This window comes from Tenebrio molitor, chromosome 6 (genome assembly GCF_963966145.1).
Source record: "Tenebrio molitor chromosome 6, icTenMoli1.1, whole genome shotgun sequence".
NCBI lineage: Eukaryota > Metazoa > Arthropoda > Insecta > Coleoptera > Tenebrionidae > Tenebrio > Tenebrio molitor.
The window spans coordinates 18249408-18270630 of record NC_091051.1 but is presented as its reverse complement, the minus strand read 5'-3'; the positions used below and the strand labels follow the sequence as shown (position 1 = coordinate 18270630).

The window sequence follows — 21223 nt, the reverse complement described above, 5'->3', positions numbered from 1 at the left end:
CCAAGTTATTTAATTCTTCAGTGATTTTAATAATGCTAATTAATATTCAGGACGTTCTATTTAAATGTAAATAATAACAAAATGTTATTATTTATTATTATTCAAGAATCATAAAGAGTTTGAGGTTAGATGTCTACTTTGACATTTGTCAATATTGACATTCAAAATAAAAGTGGAAAATATTCAGCAAAATGCATGAGGCATACCAAGTTTACTCTCTTCTAAAACTAACTTTTCAAATAGAAGCGGTCACTGCATATGGTTTGTTTTAAGGTTTGTTTTTTTTTTTTGTATTTCATTGCTGGTTCCAGATGATAATCTACTTGTGGGTACTCGACAGGGGCACTTGTTTATGTACAGCCTGGTCAGAAATGACGAAAAATGTGAAGTACAACTAATGAGATATAACAAATCCTTCAGTAAGAAAGCTGTTCAACAGTTGGAAGTGATTTCCGAATATCACTTACTTGTGAGTCTAACAGGTATACTTTTAGTCATAATGTAGAATATTTCTTATATTGCATTCATTTTTAGATAATTTAATACAGTTGCATGACGTCAATGCAATCAATTTTACTACAGTCCATCAGATACAAAAATCTAAAGGGGCAACAATTTTTGCTGTAAATGTTCAAAAACAAACTTCGTTAACTGGTGATACTAGTATTTTAGTTCGACTAGCTGTAGCTGTAAAGCGCAAGCTTCAGCTTTACTATTTGAAAAATAATGAATTTTTCCAACTTATGGAAGACATAAATTTAGCAGAAATTCCAAAGTCGATGGTGTGGTGTGAAGAAACCATCTGTGTAGGTTACCGAGGAGAATATGCACTTATAGAGGTAATCAATTATGTGTTGACACCAATATTTTTAACAAACTAGACTATATCAAAATTAGTATCATTTCTGATAAAACTATCAATTAACAAATAATATTTACATTGTCTCTTGTTCATAAGCTCAATGGAAAACAAATCGACCTATTCCCAACGAGTAGCAGCCGCTCCAGCGAACCTTGCATCGTGAAGGCCTCCGATAAGACTTTCGCGTTGTGTAGAGAATCACAAACGGTTCTTGTCAACGTGAAAGGTGAAACCGAGAAAACCAAAGCTCTGAGATGGTCCGACGTTCCTCTAACTCTTGCATGGGATGAGCCTTACGCACTGGGAGTTCTTCCTGAGTGCATAGAAGTCCAAACTTTAGAACCTTCCGGTTTAGTGCAAACATTACCTGATCTATCAAAAGTCCGATTTATAATTACGTGTCAACAAGGCCTCCTCTACGCAGCTTCGGTGAGTCAGATCTGGTGCATCTGTGCCGTGGACGTGGCACGTCAAAGGAAGGTCTTACTTGATTCGAAGCAATTTCAGTTGGCCCTGAAATTAACCGTGAGCAGCCAGCATCGTGTACCGCTACGATTATTTTTCTAATAATTGTGTTGACAGACAATTTCCAATGAAAACGAGGAGGACAAAAGAGAGAAGATACATCAGATCCAAACGTTATTAGCTTACGACTTATTCGCCAATAAACAGTTCCACGAGAGTATGAAAGAGTTCTTGAAACTGGAAACAGACCCGTACGACGTAATTCGATTGTTTCCTGACCTGCTCCCTCAACAGACTGTTGCGGCGGACTATCCTGAACCTCCGAGAGACTTAACCGAGAAAGAACTGGAAACTGGACTGTTGGCTCTCATCGATTATTTGACGGAAATGAGGCATCGACTGCAGTCGGAAACACAAGTAATGATTCAGAATATGGGACATAATGCAACTTCCCATAGTGTTTTTGTTAATGATATTGGGTGATTCAAAATGCGTGCATTAGATTTTTTTGTGGACTCCGTCCAGCGAGAGATTGGGAGATTTTAAATTGTATTAAATTAACCCAAGACTAGAAAATGCACTAGAATACCTTCATTAGAGCATAATTTCAGGACAAAAATGTTACTGCTTGAAAGATATGTTTCAAATTTTACGTGCGCTAGGCCGCTAGGTACGACATACTTTCTCTACGTAGAATTTAGTGATTTTTATGTCGACCAATCTCTCGCTGGACAAAGTTTACCATTGCATATTGCCAATTTTCAAAATTGCGCGACTGAACTGTCAAAGAAATGTCAACTCTATCCTACCTACAGAATTGCTACATAAATTTTCGTACATAGTTGCCATATTTATCCACAACCAGTTTGAATCACCCAATACTTTTCCTCCAATCAAAGAATTATTCTTCTTATCAAATTGCTTAATGTTACTCTCTCATTTATGTATAAGATGTGGGCCATTATTGCACTCAAGTCCAGATCCACGTAGCTCTTGGGCTAAATAGAACCAAAACGTTTTTTATTTTAATTATTCAAACGCAGTTGCATTTGTTCCATAATTTGTAATCACCCTGTACACTTTTTACTGTATTGTTCGTTTTAGGCCAATGTAAATGCTCGGGGAAATTTGAACGAGAAAACTAACTTCAGCAAATCAACTCAGCAGCTGTTGCAAATCATCGACACCACTTTACTTAAGTGTTATCTACAAACGAATGATGCGCTGGTCGCACCTCTGCTACGGTTGAACCATTGCCACCTCGGCGAAACTGAGAAGATCTTGAAGAAGATGGGAAAACACAACGAACTCATCATTTTGTATCAGACCAAAGGTCAGCACAGACGCGCTCTAGAACTGTTACAAGACGAAGCCGGAACTGAACGGACCATCGCGTATTTGCAACACTTGGGCGCTGATAATATGGGACTCATTATCGAGTTTTCTGATTGGGTGTTGACGGCGTCGCCGGAGGAAGGACTGAAGGTAGGTTTTCTAAGTTGAACCGAGTTTCAAGTGTCTTCCTTCGTTCACTAGGAAAATTCAGTGGTTCAATTGTATTGCAGATATTCACGGAAGACCTGGCCGAAGTGGAAGCCTTGCCGCGTCCTCGAGTCCTCGACTTCCTCCTCCGCTCGCATGCGTCCGTCGTCATACCCTATTTGGAACACGTGGTCCACGTGTGGGTAGACACCAACCCTCTCTTCCACAACGCCCTAGTCCACCAATACCGCGAGAAGGCAATGAGCGAAGGTCCCGCTGCCGCCGAACATACGCGCAAAAAATTACTCGAGTTCTTGAAGAAAAGTCCCCATTATACCGCGGACACGGTCCTCGGTCATTTCCCCACCGACAGTTTACTAGAAGAAAGAGCCATCATTTTGGGAAAATTGGGAAAACACGAGCAAGCATTGGCAATTTACGTCAGAGCCCTCGGCGACATCTCCAAATCGGTGGAGTACGCCCAAAAGGTGTACGAGTCCAACACTCCCGGCTGTCAGAGCGTAATAGCAACGCGCCATTTCTGCAACAAACTTACATAATGAAGTTGCAGGTTTACGCGGGGCTGATTAAATTAGTCTTGAATCCGGACAGTTGTCCGCTCGCTTTGCCCGGATTGACTCTTTCGCCTAAGACAGCGCAACCCGATTTGGAGCTAGCGTTGGAACTGTTGAAAGAGCACGCTTTCAAGATGGATCCTTTAGAAGTGCTTTCGGTCCTGCCGGATAACGTGCCAGTCACGAGAATACACAAGTTTCTTCTTGTTGCTTTGCAGAAGGCGGTCAAAGAAAGGCGACGTGTTCAGCTTTTGAAGGGGTTGTTGTATGCGGAGCACTTGCAGTGTCAAGAAATGCGTCTGCATTTGCAAAGTCAGCATGTCTTGGTGACTGAATTGAATGTGTGCCCCGTCTGCAAGAAGAGATTTGGAAATCAGAGGTACTGATATCGGAAACAAATTCTTTTTTGGTTTAATAAAATTGTCCCGTTTTCTAGTGCTTTGATACGGTATCCTAATGGTGATGTGGTCCACTATTCTTGCCAAGAAAAGAGACTGTGAAAGGACCGGTAACATTGGTAATCTTGGTTCAAATATAGAAAATAACAGTTTTCCTTTTTTGAAGAACGTACGTTTGAGGTGTAGTTTTTAAATTGAAGAGATGACCCTGACTCTTAAACATCAAATATTTTATACACGTCATATTATATTCTAATCATTCTAATTGTAACGATGTAATCTATATAAAACCAAATTGACAATTGTGATAATACATATTTAAAACATAAGTAACTATATGTATTTCCACGTAAAATAGAATACACGTATATGCAGAAACCATGTTGTAATTTAATTTCGTTCAGTGGTTCCAGTGAAACAGCAGGGCAGAACTCGATATGGGGAATCTTGTTAAAAAAACATTTCTTATACAAGCTGTTCCTGATTTTTAAAATTTTCGTACATTTTACACAATTTTCTGAATTTAAAACGGGGCAAATTGTTGGCATGAAGTTGATCTTTCCAGGTAACAGACAGAAAGTTAGACATTAATCTTTGTTTTCTACAAAAACACCAATAACAAAATAAAATTTGTTTATTCAAAAATATAAAAAGTTAATTTCGCACTTATTTCAGAAAATTAGGTATTATGTTAAAGTTTGTACTTACTGCCCATGTGTAACAGTTTCAAAAATTCTTTAAGTACTTGGCAATTGAAACCATTCGTATTATTAACAAAACTTATTTTTAATCGCAACGGACATAGCTGCCATAGCTAATAACGACCAGTTTAGATTTGTTTTGTTTTTCGTTAATTAACACACATTTTCAGGAGTCAAAATAGTGAACATTTTTCGTTAAATTTCAAAAAGAATCTTGTTGCAGAAATAAAATGGAAACAAACTGAATAGTTCCCGATAGCGATAAAAAAATCGGTGTAATTATTACCGATGTCTAAAATTCGACATTTTTCGAATGGTTTCGAAATAACCCAGTATATATGACAATTTAAACGCAAAAAACACTATTAATTAAAAAGATTACAACATTATCCTACAGACATATTTAAATATTTTCAATGAAAAATATCACCAGAATATACAAGATGTAATGTATTGAAAAGTGAAATGTCTCTACAATGTGCACATAAAATTGAGATTTTACAAAGAAGGAACATAATTAACATCATAACGCAACGTAAATATGTCGTAACATCCATTAAACTAAATTGAAAGTAGGAAGTCAAAACAATGGATAAACTAAACGTAAAATACATTACAACTAAGTCAATCATACATAATGAGAAAAATATCTTACAAATAAAACAATTTGTCGTTCAGCTCAGCAGCAGGAACTCGTTTTATGGACTGGCCAACGAGAGAGGCTAACTTATGAGCGTAGAGGCACGGCGCTGGCACTCTGATGGTACCGGACCAATTATAATATAAATGGCACAACTTATATGCGAGTCTTTGTAAATGATCTGGTTTGATATTACCATCGTCATGTACTACAATATAATGTGTGGGATTAACAGTCCCTTGTCGTACCGACTGTGGTACCAAGTAAAAATCATACAAGTGCCGGCGCGTCACAATCGAATCGACTACAGTACCCGCCGGTGGATTGTCACAATTATTACTGTCGATCATTCGGAAAATTCTCGTGTTGATTCGCTTTTGTACCACGATGAACGTTACGGCTGTTTCTGTTCTGAGCTGCTTGATGACTTCCTGAAATTGGGCCAATTCGTACTTTTTGCAGTGATCGAGTTGACCATCGCCGACTCCATCTCTGAAAATGATGACCTTGCTTGGGTAGGACCCCGTTCTTTCTTTGGCATATTTCAAAGCCTTAGTGAAGGCCACCTTGAAGAAGTCGCCGAGCTCTCCTTCTTGAAACATTGCTTCGCTGTAGTATTTGGTTAAGGAGTCGTTTATCGAAGAAACGAAACCGCACACCGATTGACTGTTCGCACCGTGATAGACATCGATACCGCAGACCATCCATCCGCTAACCGGAATCTTCACGTTCCATAAAGTGCCGCCCAACTTACAAGTGATCTGCATGCCTATTTTGTGTACGATCGTCCGGACTTTCTGCGGGTTTGATAACGTCTTGCTTAGGATTACTTGACTGGCCAATGCCATATTGGAACAACACATCTTTTTGATTACGGAGTAGCGATCTGCTCGAATCGTGGGACAGATGAATACTGCCACCTGAAATGTAAATTTAAATAAGTTTATCGTTATCAACAAAAAAATACTACAGGCAATTGTAGAGATTTCATTTTAGCACAGATAAAAAAGTCCTTGCGTTAATTGCAAATGTTAAGAATATGGCTTTTGTCCGAAACACTTTTTTCAAGTTGTTTTAGAGGTAATTTGAATAGAAAAGAACCTGGTCGGACTCCAGCGGACTAGTCCATTTCTTTCTGCATAGGGAGGTGGCGAGTCAGGTGCGCACTTGAGCAGGTGTGGCGTCATTTAATTTCAGCTAACAGGTTCTGAAATACGTATTGTTATGTCTAATAATGACATAGGCAAACTATTAAAATGTATTCAACAATTTTTAGTATCAATAAATATTATTACATAAAGCAAACTGTGTCGAACGTCAAACAGCTGGGAAAAAACAATTTGCTACGCCACTGCACGCGCAAAGATCACGTGACAGGTTCTTCTCTATTCAAATTACCTCTACCATCATTTTTTATAAATATATTCTAAATCCAAATTAAAAAATGCCACACGACCTGTACATCATTCGAAGCGTTGTTCCTTATTGCCGTCATGTAAGTTTCCGTCCTGTCATCCTTCAACAGAACATGTTGGGGTTCTCTTATGACGCAACCCATTCCTTTTGCCAAACGCCCTAATAATTGGGCAAAATTAACCGCAAACTTTTGATCTCGGGGTGTATAATATAACTGCCAATTCCTAATATCTATCGGTCCCGTCAATCGATTATCGGAAACGGCTTTATTCCAATCTCCAGTTCCCACATGTTTCCTTTCTTCAGCTTGAGGTCCACCGAAGTAGACTGCCTCCTGGGGTAGAACGCGCGCCTTCAGCTCCATGGTATCACTGGAGATTTTTAATCCCCAACCGGCCAAAACTCTTTGGGCCATTTCTGAACTCCTCACGCGCTCGAGGTAAGTCCGCAAAGCAAGCATCCGTTGATTCGGTGTAATTCTAGTGTAAGCAGCAACGTCTTTCATAACCTGAAATTTTCGCTTGACTAAGTAATATTTCAAATAATGCAAACTATTTGTTTGGATTAATACTTTCAAGGCGCACGTGGACTTCTTGTGCAATGAAAGGGTTAAATAAAATAAAATGCGTGTCTGTGAAATTCACTTGGTATAATACTGCAGAACTATTAACTACGATTTTTGATAGACCTTAGGATCATGTAAGCTCATGCTTCAACAAAATTTTAATCTCATTTCACAGAGAAAAAAAAAGGAAAGCTTTCTGCATAATTAGCCAAAATAAAGAAGCAATCCGTTTATCTTTTACCTTAAAATCGCTCCTCATCGTGTCCGTCAACCCAGTCAGATAGCACAACTCAGGAACGAGACAAATCATGGTCTCCACCGTTGCATCGTTTATTTGTCTCACTTGTCTGTTGATCAGCAACGGTTGGTCGACATCTCCTATGGTAATATTGTGGTGCTGCTTATAATAATCAACGAAAGAACATTTGGAACCGCTCTTGGTCTCGAATGAATCTCTCGGATTCATCGTCCAGCCAATGTCGTCGACGACGTAAGTCTTGTTATTGTACTTGGTCAAAACGCAAGCACCGATGAGGTTGTTCGTTGCTTGTTCTTTGAAATTGCGCGGATCGCTTGCCCTGACCTCGTGGAAAAACTCGTAAACAGTCTGACATCGTATAATCCTGTGCTGCGTGTCCAAACACACCATCAGACCACCTTCCATCTCATCGACGTGGACGGCAAAACCGGGCAACACTTCTAATTTATGCTGAGGTATCAAATACTTGTGGTCCGGACTGAAGTAGTTTCGGCCCATTCGAGTGTACAACAAAATATGCATGATTCTTTTGAACAGTACGTTGTACAGGTGTAGACACTCGCCCATTTTCTTTTTTCGTTTATATATCAAAATCATCTTGACAGGTTCGTTCGTATTTGGTATGACAGAGTTGTGTTCTTTTTTGTCGGCGAATATTTGTGCTGGTAAGTAAAGACAAGTGTCTCCGTCGTAGACTTTGGTGGTACTCAGCTCGCCCAAAGCTTCGTTGACTAGTTTTATTCTGTTCGATTTTGCATCGATATCGGGTGTAAATCTAACTTCGTATTCGAAGACGCCGCGATCTTTTTCCACGTCCAGTTGAATATAGTTGGCGGTAGCGCGAATCGGCGTCCCAGCCTGTCCTGAGAATAATAACAAAAATTACAACAAACTGTTACAAAATCGACAAAATTGAAAACTTTTAAGATGTAAGACTTTTGTTTATTTTTTAATCTTGAGAAAATGTCGATTTAATTTTAGTACCGGAAATAACCAGATGGGTACTGAAGATATACGGGGTGATCAAAAAGGACTGTTTAAGTTGGTAACACTGAATTGTATTTTAAATCGTATAACAGGAGTAACTTTCGGTTGTTGATGGCTTGTCGTTATTAATGCCTACATCAGATATTTGTCAAATAAACCAACAAAACATATTCGGTTGGAGTGTTATAAATAACCGAATTAAAAATTTTTCTTAATTGTGCTGCCAACTTAAACAGTCCTTCTTGATCAACCGGTACATCAAATTTGAAGTCAATTGGTTACATTTAAATTTAATCTGAAAGTTGGCGTTGAAAGGTCGATTGTGTACGCACCACTCGTCAGTTTGCACACTAAAAACACAAACAACGCAAAAAGTAACGTTAGATTTAGGGCCGGTTGTACGAAATAAAATGGTTTTCTCGTTAGAACATGACATAAAAGTCACCAGAATTTATTGCCAACTCAATCAGTAATTGTTGTTCACACGGTAGCTCGTGGTTAAAATTTTGCCGCGCATTTCAGGGACACCTGTATCATACAACCAGTCACATGGACATTATAAAAATATTAGGAAAAAAGGATACAATTTGGACTGAAATTGGAAAAGAATTAGGGGAAAATGTGCAAACAAGAAAAGTGCTTCTTCTTCTTCCGACAATGAATACATTTTCTCTTTTATTAAATGTTGATGATATTGTTCGTAAAGCACTGAAAATCTCACGAAATCTTGTGCGATTTATTTCGCTACAGTGTGAAGTATCCTCCGGATTCCGCAGCGGATTTCGCGTTGGCGTGAGGATCCTTAAAATCGGTTATGGTTCGTAATTTGTGTAAAATGTGACTGACAGGGTAAACGCAGGGAAATTGTGATTACATAGGTAATTACAATCACTCCAGTTATCATTTTTCTTCATTTATGGGGTGGAGTACACCACTGATTGTATTTGACTGAAATATATAGCGGAAGCAAAGCACGTGGCTGACAATCAGCGGTTCATGTAGAGCATTTTGATCCATGACTGCAACTTTGTTTTATCTGATCAACTACGTAGTTATTAGTCAATCTGACATTGAACCCACAAAGTAGTTTACCAACTGTGGACAGCGTGCGATAAGTCTATAGCCGCAGAATTAAATGATAACAGGCAAAAATGATACAATCCGTGAAGATTTCCAACAAATTTGATGTACTCTGCAGCAAAAATACTTTGTGAAAATTTGTTATGTGATTTTTTACATTTCTTTTATTATGTAGGTAGTTCCAAATTTCTTACTCCTTTTTAAGTATGTGATAAATATTTTTTCCACTTCATATATTTCATTACGTTTTAATTTTTGATTAACCATATTTAACAGCTTAAGTTTGGTATTATCAAATATTATCTTGATTACTTTTTCTACTATAAATGTGAAAGATCAAGATAATACTTACCCCTGTACGAGCATATTTCCGTTGAAGTTACAGATAATTCTGAAACTCCTTGTGTTACTGTCTCTACACTTTTTCGTTCTGTAGAAGTCGCAGCAGCCTGTGGTTCAACTGGTTCACCCTCACCCACTTTTTTCTTCTTCAAACTCTGCATCTTTTCTAATAAAGCTGCTCTTCCTCGACTCTTTGGGGGTAATTCTTCTGTTTGCTCCCCAACCCCTAGGCGAGCCTCCTTATGTTTTCGGAGCATCTCCAGAAGGGTTCCTCGACCCTTGGGTACTTGTTTCTCTGCCATATCGTATTCTACACGATAATATCAACATTAAAAACTAGAAGGTACATGAACACGTGACGATCAACAACACAAACGACACTAACAAAATTTACACGTTGAACAGTGAACACAAATGATTTATGTTAAGATTGATCCTTCCTGAATAGATAAAATGGCAAAAAATTCAAACTGCTTTATCGGATCATCTTTCTTTTTGAGACCGTTAAAAACACAAACAAAAACAAAACTTGCGTTCAACTACAGTACTGTAACAAAAAAAGCACAATCAGGATAGCCAACATTGGAAAAAAAAATACTTAAGGAAAATTCGGAAAATAATGACGTATGTCCTTTGTATTGCTTGTATTTCTGTCCAATGTCCATAGTTAGAGCAGAATTAGAACAATTCGGATTTTATACATTTTTAATGGGGATTATAGTCGAAATAATAAAGAAATGTCAACAATACAACATAACCTAGGTGTAAACAAATTTACTTACAATAGAATTCGCCTTCGGCTACCAGACAAAACAGAATATGTTGACAAATTAAAACGAACACGACGTTCTAATTTAAGAATATCGACTGCGATCAGAGACTGCGATATCGACATTACCACATCATGAAGAAAAATTTAGTGACATTACGTTTGCACATGCTCAGAACTCAGAAGACAATTCGCCATTTCGGATAAGCAACATGACCTCTAGCGGTGGAAAGTCGAATCACCGAAAATTATCGCGCAAAAATAACATGAACGGTGTACGGGCCACAGGTACGGGGGTTAGTGACAAAGTGATGTTACAATGGGCAAAAAGAAAGTAGATAAAACTACGTTATCTCTGATAAAACCAAGTGTTGTGTCCATGGTTGTCACACACGCAGAGCGAAAGACAGAGAGACCAGCTTTCATTACTTTCCACGCTGCTAAAATAGTTGTAAAGTGCAAATCATAAACATTTTTGGCGGCAAGGAAAGTATAGACAGAAGAAAAGCTTGGGAAAAGGTTTTGTTATTGAAAAAACCTGCAAGACGGCACATGCGAGTAATTGGAAAACATTTTTTACGTGAAGATTTTATAAATCGTAAGTTCCACGAATTTGAGGTTAAAAGTTTGTAGTTTATTCTACTTTTTTCAACTCCACGCAGCATTTCCCAAAAATTGCAATTGAAGGAATTTGCTGTTCCTTCTCAAAAGTTATCCAAAAGGACACCAGACACAGAGAAAGTTTGCATCAAAAATTACAGGCAAAGTAGACTGTAGTGCACTTGACATAATAAGTGAGAAGGTAATTGTATTAAATAAAAAGACATTTAGTTTATTGATGTATTTTTATTGAAAACTTGTTGCTGTAAGTAAAATTTAATTGAAATTTAACGAAAAAAGTCTAAAATTACCTGTACTGTATCCCATCACACTGTACCACACATCGACTGTCAGCAGAAGCCTCCAAGTATTTAAAAAGTGTAGCTAACCGAAGAAAAGCCTTCCTGTAACTGAAATATCAACATATAGTATGTTTTCCACTTTTTAAAAGACTTTCAATGTCTTGAAAACAAAATATTTAATGCACCATAACCTATCTTTACGCCTCTATTTATTTTACGCCTGTTTTACGAAATTACATCATAATCTTTGATGCCTACATTAAAAAATGTTACTTTAAGGAATACACTTACCTTACTGAAAAACACACTGCACACAATTAACAAATAAAAGAGTTTTGGACACAAAAATTAACACGTAAACAAATGGAAATTCTCAAAAGGAGGATTTTCGATCAGCTGATTGTCAGAACAGCAGCGCCCTCGCAGTAGTCGAAATCGCGAATTGATTATTGCCGTTGCCAATTGTCGAATCACAGTATAACGTATAACCAGTAGCGACACGAAATGACAGGTCCATAAGAAAAGCATTGGGTCGTTATGAACATGACGGTTTGGGTAGTAAAGTCCTTGAAAATGGTTTGAATTCGTTTGAAATTTGTGGTGGTAACCCTGAATCACCATGAATTCTCTGATTAATAAATGTAAATTAAATTCCACTAAAACTTTCTGTTTTCTGAAATATGCCTGAATTTGTATGTATAAGGAGTTGCCTATTCACATCCCTCTACGTAAGCCTCTACGCATCCCACGCTGTTTGAGAAGTGACGGTTTGGGTAGTAAAAGTCAATAAGGGTCACGTTCGCAAATCAAGCATTCTGTCACTACTGGTTATTATACTGTGGTCGAATTGTCAGAGGATTTAAATTTAAAAGTAAAAGCGGTAAAAAGGAGAAGGAGCGCGTTCATAAAATATGGGCGAAGGTAGAGTGTGGGGAACTGGGGAATATCACGTGACTGTAGTGTCACTCCGGCATTATGAACGGAATCGGGTAAACGCGTGTTTTTTGTTTTTGTAAATATCAACATTATTAACTCACATTTAATTGTCATTTATTTAACCACCTGCTTAAATGAAGATCAATAGATTAAAAATGCAATTTGACGAAAGAAAAAGAAAATTAATTATTTCTGGGAATTTGTTCTGGAAAACAACGTTTTTCCCCTGTAAATTTGTTATCAATACAGGAAGGGGAAGAAGAAAATATAAGTAATATAAATATAATACAGGTGTCCCCAAAAAAGAAGACGAGTCCATAACTCCGTTATTTATCGGAAGATTTTAATTATCTGTACACCAAATTAAATGATTGTTAATAGGCTACAAAATGGCCTAATAAATTCAAGTATAGCCCCATGGACTTCAAGGGTAAACTGTCAAAAAAAAATTTTCAAATGGGATTACATATTTTTTTTTAGTAATTCTGATAGAGATTTTTATTGTGAAAATAACAGTGTATCACAAGTATACACTTAAATACCAAAAATTCACAAAAAAAAGGTAAAAAAACGCTACTATCGTCTGTGTTCCATTTTGCGCTAAACATTGGGGGCATATCTGCGCAATCCCACATATTATTATTTGTCATTTGTTTTTCTAGCTACCTTAATTTGGTTATTACATTGTAACGCAATGCATTTTGATAGCTTTTCGCTTGGTGCTCGTCATTTGTTTCAAAAGTTAGTGTTATTTTTTTTATGTCAAGTTATACTTGTGATACATTGTTGTTTTTAGAATTAAAATCTCTATCAGAATTACTAAAAAAAAAGTATGTAATCCCATTTGAAAAAAAATATTTTGACAGTTTAGTCTTGAAGCCCTTGGAACTATACGTCAATTTATTAAGCCGTTTTGTAGCCTATTAAAAACCATTTAATTTGGTGTATATATAATTAAAATCCTCCAATAAATAAGGGAGTTATGGACTCGTCTTTTTTTTTGGGGACACTGTATAAGAATTTGGGAAATATTTCAAAAACAGTTATATGTTTAATTATAAAATATGGGCTTATTGTTTTCGCAAGGATTCGTTAATTAACACGAATATGCACGTTGAAGCTATGCATAAAATTTTGAAATATATACAACGTGTAACAGAAATAAGTACATTAATTTTAACTGGTAATAAAACTCATCAAGAACAACAACTTTTCTAAATAAAATTTTCTTGTAAACGTTCTTGTTAATGAGTTAAAATTGTTTAAAATTTTTCAGGAATTTCGCTACCCGCCACTGGAGACCACGCTACCTAGTCCCTGTGCTTATAAGGTTTACGTAAACGGCTGAACGGCTCGTTAATTTATGGGGGGGAAAATGTTAAAAAAAATTGCCGATTTCGAAAAAGTGGTACATAGAAAAATTGTTCATCATGACAAGTTCTGTTACCGGTTAAAATTAATGTATTTATTTCTGTTACACGTTGTACAAGTATAAAATCAGATAACCTTTATGTTGATTTTAGTGTTGTATACGAATGTGGAACACCATGTGAAAAAATATACGTCCTTGCGGCATTAATTATGAGCAATATAGTCTTAAATAATTATAGTAAAAATAAAAAGAATGCTTGTCAACATGAAAAACGTAGTACAAAGAAAAAACTTACCACTTTGAATAATTAGCGAATATGTACAGTCGATGGACAAATAAAACTGGGACAAAAATGACAATCACATAAGTCAAAATTTACAAATTTGCATCGTTTAATTACGGCTTTATTACAAATAGGTTAACTTTGGTATGACATATTATATAGACACTGACAAATATATTGACTATTCAATGGTCAGATTTACGTAGATTCAATTTTAAGTGTCCCAGTTTTATTTGTCCACCGACCGTACTAAGTATTAAAATCGTTGAAATCTTAATAATGTTTTTTGTTCGACACTGTCAGAATTTGAGAATTTTCTCTTGTGTGAACGGATTTTGATAAATGTCACAACTTGTCAAAACGAAACTTCAAGCTAATTTTACAGATTTTAAGCGAATTTTGAGCCTTTAAGAGGCTAGTCGAACAAAAAAACGTTGTATTCAACTCTTTTGTGTGTAAATTTGGCCTTTTTTGGCACTCGTGGCTCTTTAAAACGCGTTTCACTCGCGTTTTAAACTGGCCCACTCGTGCCAAAAAAGGTCCAATTTACACGCAAACTCGTTAAATAAACTACTATTTTTATACGTTTCCCTTTTATCCATCCTTTATTCATTACATTACTATATTAAATTTAAAAAAATTACCTACCAAAAAACGAATTAACTAGATAAGGCGCTTTGAGCGGCCTGGCGCGTAGACCCACTTGAAGGCGACTAAGCGGTGTTGCCAATTTTAACTTCACGGCTTGTAAGTAGAGATGGCTGTGGCACAAGCTATAACAGGCCAGGACACTGGCTGTGTTGTCAAATTTCTTAGTGGGCCATTCCATAGCATCCTGAGTTTCAAAAATATTGGCACTTCCATAGAAAGGCGGTTCATTCAAAAATAATTTTGACAAGATAATTAATTGTGCAATAATTAATTTCAGTAATTGAAAAATAAACATGCCACACAAATGTTGTGTTCTCGTAGATACCCAATTGCAAGTCAAATTATGCTTCAAGTAAGTCTTCCTACGTTAGCGTTTTCAAATTCCCATCGAAGTAGATTAGAATGCAAGAATGGATACGGATTTTGGAACTAGAAAACTGGCGCGTGAGGTCTTTGTTGCTCGTTGCATTAGATCTAAAATCCATTTTAAATTATAAACCTGTATTGATGGTAGGGTCCATACACACGAGTGGGTAGCTTTTGCAGTTCTTATTTATTTTTAACAATTCATACTGCACCGTTATTGGTTTTTAATGGTCTCTGTGTACGACTTTAGAAAAAAAATCTTGTCCTGAGCTGTACAGTGTACAGGTGGCATGCGTTGGAATTTGCACTCGAACTAATGCAATCAAGGTGAACTAAAAGGACTTCTATCTTCATTTTGGATAGGATACTTGTTCAGAATACAGGACTCTATGAAATTTTACTAACAATAGCTATCTTATAAAACAGGATACACATAATTACCTTGACTTGGTCACCTGATATACTTTGACTGAAGTAAAGTTGCAATACGAGAATTAGAAAAATCTTTCAGTGATGATTAACTGACAGCTAACAATGACAAAATAGTGAGTGACAGTGAGTGATCACAAAACTTCAAAACTAGTAACTTTTTTTAAAGGTTGGCGAAGCAACGTTGTCAGTCGTTACTCGTTAGTGGGCCATTCCACAGACCACTTTCTGAAGTCAGTGTCACGGCCTGTTAAAATAGAGACCGCCTTGGTGATAATGAACCTGGCGAATTGAAAATGCAACCCACAATACATTGCAACGCTAACGTGGAAATTTGTTTTCTATTTACCATTTTTTCGAAAACGCAAATTTATGTTCGAATTTATTTTCACCGTATTCCGTGTCATCGAGTCGTTTATGGATGGGACGGTGAAAGAACAACGGCTTCGTACGAAAAACGTTAACGCCAAAAAAGTAAATACGGCAAAAACCCAGGCGAATAGGTCTTGCAAAAACTTACTGACACAATTTAGTCACGTCCTTCACCTGCATGCGGCCGTGTTTACAATTTATTAGAAAGTGAATTTCCCGTAATTATCGTTAAAAATGGTGAAGTACACTAATCCGGAGTTAACAGACATGGTGCTCATCTACTGGGAAGCTTTATCAAATGCTGATGCAACCAGGCGTTTGTATGTAGGTAGTACATGAAGAGATTTCCCGGTCGCCAAGTTCCCTGTCCAGGTACCTTTGTGAATGCTGTCCAGCATTTAAGGGATTATGGAACTTTTAGTCCTGTCCTGTCCTGTTGACGAAGAACCGAATGTTAGTTGCCGACGACTTGCATTAGGATTAGGAATTAATGTTTCCAGTTTTACAATTTGGAGAACGCTGCACGAACAGGGATTACATCCGTATCATCTTCAACGCGTCCAACACTTAAAATCAGAAGATCCACCACGTCGAATTGCATTTTGTCAATGGCTTCTTCAATAGGTCGTAATTGACCAGTTTTATCGCCAGCTCGTTCACCGGACTTAAACCCTTATGACTTTTTTTATGAGGCCATTTAAAACAGATTGTGTATGAGACTCCAGTTGACACCGAGACAATTCGATAAACTTCTGACATGTTGATGAGAACTCAAGCTTCTGTGACTCGAAGGGCACACAAGAGCGTACATCGATTACGGAGGGTGTCATTTAGAACATTTAATTTAAAGGTTAGTGCTTTTGATCAAGTGCGGTGCGTAACTTCAATGTCACTCTCACTTACTACGAATAAAAAATAGGTTTTTCCTTGACTATCTAAGTTTTTATCTTCTTTCGCTTTTAATGTACGCGCGGAGACATTGGCGGGTACTACAATTTACGATCAAACTAATTAAAATTTTATCTGGTAATTTGTTTTGATGAGTTCTATCACCGTTTAAATTTTCTTAACGCATTTCAATAACATACTGTATTTTATTTGATTTTGGGTTATCACATTTATATCTGGCACATTTTAAAATTTCTGAGGCAACTTACTTAAACATGGGATTTTTTTGGACATGTAAAATTTTTGCTACAAGTTCTTTATTTTTCTCTTTTTTGGTGTCCTCATTAGGTATAAGTAAAGGAAACGATAATAAATATGTTTGGTTTTAAAATAGCACAGTCTGTTATAGAAGTCTTAAATCGAAAAAAATGTTTCTAACAACACAAAAAAGATACCTACGTGAGTCCATTTGGAAGCAATTCTCAAGGCTGCATTCATTTGTTAAAAATTATCGCTGGGATCACTAGTGGTATTACCCATACAATTTTCACGAGTGGGAATATTCGGTCCAATTTTTTGAAACCATGGTGACAAATGTGTAAAATTGTGTTTTTATTGGTCCATTTTGAACAAATGACAGGTGAATGGAATAGTCACTATAATCCAAAAACTAAGAGTATGTTCCGTTACAAGCCGTAAGTAACCGGTATTTTAATGACAGCTGACAGTTTGGTTACTGAAAATCTGGTACTAAAGGAACCGTCTGGTTATGATTTTGGCACGAAATTTAAATTTGTTTATTCCTTAATAATGGTTGACGCAAGTGACAAATGTGCTCATTTATAATTTCTTTCAATACTATCAAATACTATCAATACTGTCTAATCTTGTAGTCATTAAGTTCCTCACTAATAATTTCCCACACTCTTTTTTTTCGTATATTTTGGTGATTCAAATTTTAAACAATCTTTCTTCCAAGTTTCTATTAGTGCTTCAACTTCCTTATCACTCCAGCCACGTATTTCATCATTGTCAACATTTTCTTCGTTACTTACTGCAGACTGCAGACCACACAACATTTTGGCTAAAAACATCATATCCATTACTTAAGGATCAAAAATCAATGCAAAATACTTACGAATTCTTGACATTGACATAAGCGTTATATATTTTAACCGAAATGACCGGACTAAATTCGCCGGTCGTTTTGGTGACAGATAAGTTACCATTTTCAGTTGACAGCCATTCCGTAACTATCCATATTTCAGGAATCTGTTAATATCGGAACAGTTAACCAAAAATTCGGTTGCAAATGTCGAGTAACGGAACATACTCTAAGTGCGAATCGGAATTTCGTCGTGAAACTTGTACATTTCGAAGTAAAACGACGCAAGAATTACAGAATTCCAGGTTCCAAGACGCTAACTTTCCTCTAAATACGTTTTTTCGCTCGCAACTGTGTAGGATCACGAAAAACTAAGTGCGAATTGGAGTTTCGTCGATTACGTCGATTACGATTGGTCGAAAACGATGATGAATGAAATAATCGATGCAATTCAATGGCTGACATTTCCAAGACTGATCCGAATACAAATTTTTGTGATCACACGATGTATGCTTGAAGAACATATTATTACCTAACCTAACGTTAGGTAATTTAATTACCATATACAGGGTGATTCACGAGTAATAATGAACTTAACGAAATTTGTGATGCAGCCAACATTACATTTGCACAGATTATGGGGATTTAAAAAAATATATTTTAATTTTATACAACACAGTCAATATGCCCGACATTACATTTGTCAAATTTAATGAAAATCATTATATGGAATAGACAATAAAAACCCAAACTAAGAAACTATGGGGTCGTGTATTTTTGGTTGTATCACAAATTTTATTAGGCTTATTATTAGATACTCGTGAATTACCTTGTATGTCATATAGGGTTATTATAAATCTTTCTAACATCGTAGGTAGTAGCTCTGCGCTGTGCTTTAGATGCCCCGCTTTTAAATAATGGAAGCAAGAATGTGTGCAGGAAACTGTCCAAATTAGTAAGTTATAAATGACTTACTCATGACCTGCTGTATAATAACCTTGTTGATTTCATTAAAAAAGCATTGCGAAAATGTTTCCGAGAAAGAGCCAATTTTCGCCGATGAGGGCGCCACAGTACGGGCACTTCCAAAGAATACAAATGCGGAAAAATATGTTTAAACATGATTTTAGAGTTAAGATTGAGTACAGTAAGTTCATATTTTCTTTCTAAAACAATACTAAATACAATTATATTTTTGTATTTTTGATTTTAAATTCGATTGTCATTTGAACGAGAAAAACTCCCGGTGACAAAAACTTACACTAGCGCTCTACGGGGATCACTCAAATTACACTTTTGAACAGGCCGGTTATAATAGAGCAGGAGCGCGTTCATTATTGAAAACATAATTAAAAAATGTATAAAAACACCTTAGAACATATGTATTTTTTCACGCAGCCGCCGCTTCACTCCCGCCAGATATTGACAGACGTCAAATCTGACGTATGGGTAATTTCTCCCGCACCGCTAGACATCGGTAACATGGGCACACTCCTTGTGTCACTCTAAAGATTTGTGAACGATCTAGGGTAGCGTGATTATTCCCCCAATTTTAATTTATGAACGGTGTTTGGGTAACCTTTATACCGAGCGATCATTTAAAAAATAAATCGAGTTTGCTTTGGAGCCTATGCTATAGCATGGGTTGCCATAGGTAACACGCCGACTCGATTTATTTTTTAATTGATCGCACCGTACCGACCCAGAGTATTTATGAACGCGCTCCAGGTCGTGTAAATGACTAACTACAGATAAAAAAGACAACCAAGAATTTTCTATTTGTAATCTGAACTACTCGTCCATAGATGTCAGCAATACACGTGTAAAAATGTATCACCACAAATTGTCCCCAAGATTCATAATGTGAAATTTAAGCAAAAATATTAACAAAGTAAATAAGTAATTTGCTATAGACATCAATCTGTTAACTGTCCGTGACCATTTACTCAACCCTGCTTTATAAACATTTTGACAAACTTTCATTTGACAACTAAAAGGACACAATGGAAGAGGTACTTTGTAATTTTTCATAAGATTTCATCCCCTTTTGATTTTTAAATTCGAAGTATTATCTTTTATTACATATAAACAAGAAATCCCAGTTTAATGATTCACTCTATATAACATATTTTATTGTATTATACAGATGTTCCACCTAAGATTTTTAGGTCTTACATCTCTATTATTTATAAACCGATTTTTGTGAAATCTAACAGACAGATAATTTAATTAATAAATCTCGCGTTACTCAAGTACCTACCTTCAGTCTTAAAAACGCCATTTTAACTCCCTTTATTTGTTAATTAAATCATTTAAGATTTATACTAAACTGTACAACAACAATTAACAATAGCTACCGCAAAATTCGTCCCCTAAAGGTAGTCGCACTACAAGAAAAAGAGGAAAAACCGTGTCAATTTATTTAGTTTTTCACAAAATTGTTCAATTGTTTCAAGGCGACTTGACTTGAAATTTCAAAAATTTTAGCATATTTTCAACAAAATAATTGACGTTTTCTTGAAGTAGAAACTGTTTATTTGATTAATTTTTTTGTGTAGACACATGTTTTCTAACAAGTAATAATCGGACTCTAGTTTTGTGTAGATTCAAATAAGTAAAGGAAATTGTTTTAAAATGACATGTTTTATTAATCGGGCATTTTATTAGCACTAATTTATTCTTCATTCACTAGAATACCTATACTCTATTCTTTATCTTGGTGAGTGGTCTTAGGGAAATTTTCAGCCATCAAGTTAAATTTAGGGATTTTTGAAAGTTCCCATGGAAAAGTGCGTTGGTAGTTGTTAAAAAATATTCAAATATTACAATAATGTACTTACAGAGACGCAAAGTCTTTCTATTTATTATTTTCCAACTTAAATTGCTCATGATTCACATGCACCGAGACATAACCTCAAACGTGTCATCTTCACATGGCATCGTTCTCTAAAATTTTAACAACTTACTTGGCAATTTCAAAATGTTCTAGACCGCTCACACACTTTCCGGTCAAATTAGGTCCTGTTTATAGTTTAAGAATCAGGTTAATTTTTCAAACCCAAACTTTGCAATATTACCCGACACGGGCATAATTTTCGATCGGATTGACCGACGACAGACGCCGATGATTTTCAGACAGGGAACGGTTAAATTTAAGAATCGACGTGTACGGCTTATATACAGTGTGATTGAAAAAAAAATGAGGACAATTTGAATTTGGGGCCTAGTGAATAATTTGTCATGTTGGTAACAAGTATTGACAGCAAAAATAAAGCTTTATATGATCATGGGCGTATCTACTGGGGAATTACAAATTGGTGACAATTGACAAACGAAATCAAAACAATGGATTTGACCCTGGTTTGACGGAAACCTATG

General features: G+C 36.3%; 2 protein-coding genes and 1 long non-coding RNA gene across 5 annotated transcripts; 2 read left to right on the top strand and 1 right to left on the bottom strand.

Moving 5' to 3' along the window:
* Positions 1 to 105: 105 nt before the first annotated feature.
* Vps39 (vacuolar protein sorting 39) lies at positions 106 to 4163 on the top strand. 2 transcript variants are annotated; one of them, XM_069052313.1, is made up of 10 exons: positions 106 to 261; positions 312 to 482; positions 535 to 839; positions 959 to 1387; positions 1445 to 1744; positions 2432 to 2812; positions 2893 to 3330; positions 3381 to 3763; positions 3821 to 3892; positions 3949 to 4163. In XM_069052313.1, exons 1-9 carry the CDS (start codon positions 192 to 194, stop codon positions 3882 to 3884), a joined length of 2541 nt encoding a protein of 846 aa, XP_068908414.1. In that variant the 5' UTR covers positions 106 to 191; the 3' UTR covers positions 3885 to 3892; positions 3949 to 4163. The 2 variants fall into 2 exon arrangements, with proteins under 2 accessions (XP_068908414.1, XP_068908413.1); XM_069052312.1 differs by having other exon boundaries at positions 3821 to 4163.
* A 237-nt stretch (positions 4164 to 4400) lies between these two features.
* AGO3 (Argonaute 3) lies at positions 4401 to 14878 on the bottom strand. Of its 2 annotated transcripts, none has more exons than XM_069052310.1 (5): positions 14683 to 14878; positions 9783 to 10082; positions 7346 to 8226; positions 6580 to 7047; positions 4401 to 6043 (listed from the first exon to the last, which is right to left on the bottom strand). In XM_069052310.1, exons 1-5 carry the CDS (start codon positions 14861 to 14863, stop codon positions 5135 to 5137), a joined length of 2739 nt encoding a protein of 912 aa, XP_068908411.1. In that variant the 5' UTR covers positions 14864 to 14878; the 3' UTR covers positions 4401 to 5134. The 2 variants fall into 2 exon arrangements, with proteins under 2 accessions (XP_068908411.1, XP_068908412.1); XM_069052311.1 differs by lacking the exon at positions 14683 to 14878 and adding an exon at positions 10555 to 10718.
* Positions 10752 to 11376, top strand: LOC138134195 (uncharacterized). Its single transcript, XR_011160665.1, has 2 exons — positions 10752 to 11139; positions 11204 to 11376. It is a non-coding gene; the product is annotated as an uncharacterized lncRNA (long non-coding RNA).
* Positions 14879 to 21223: the final 6345 nt, after the last annotated feature.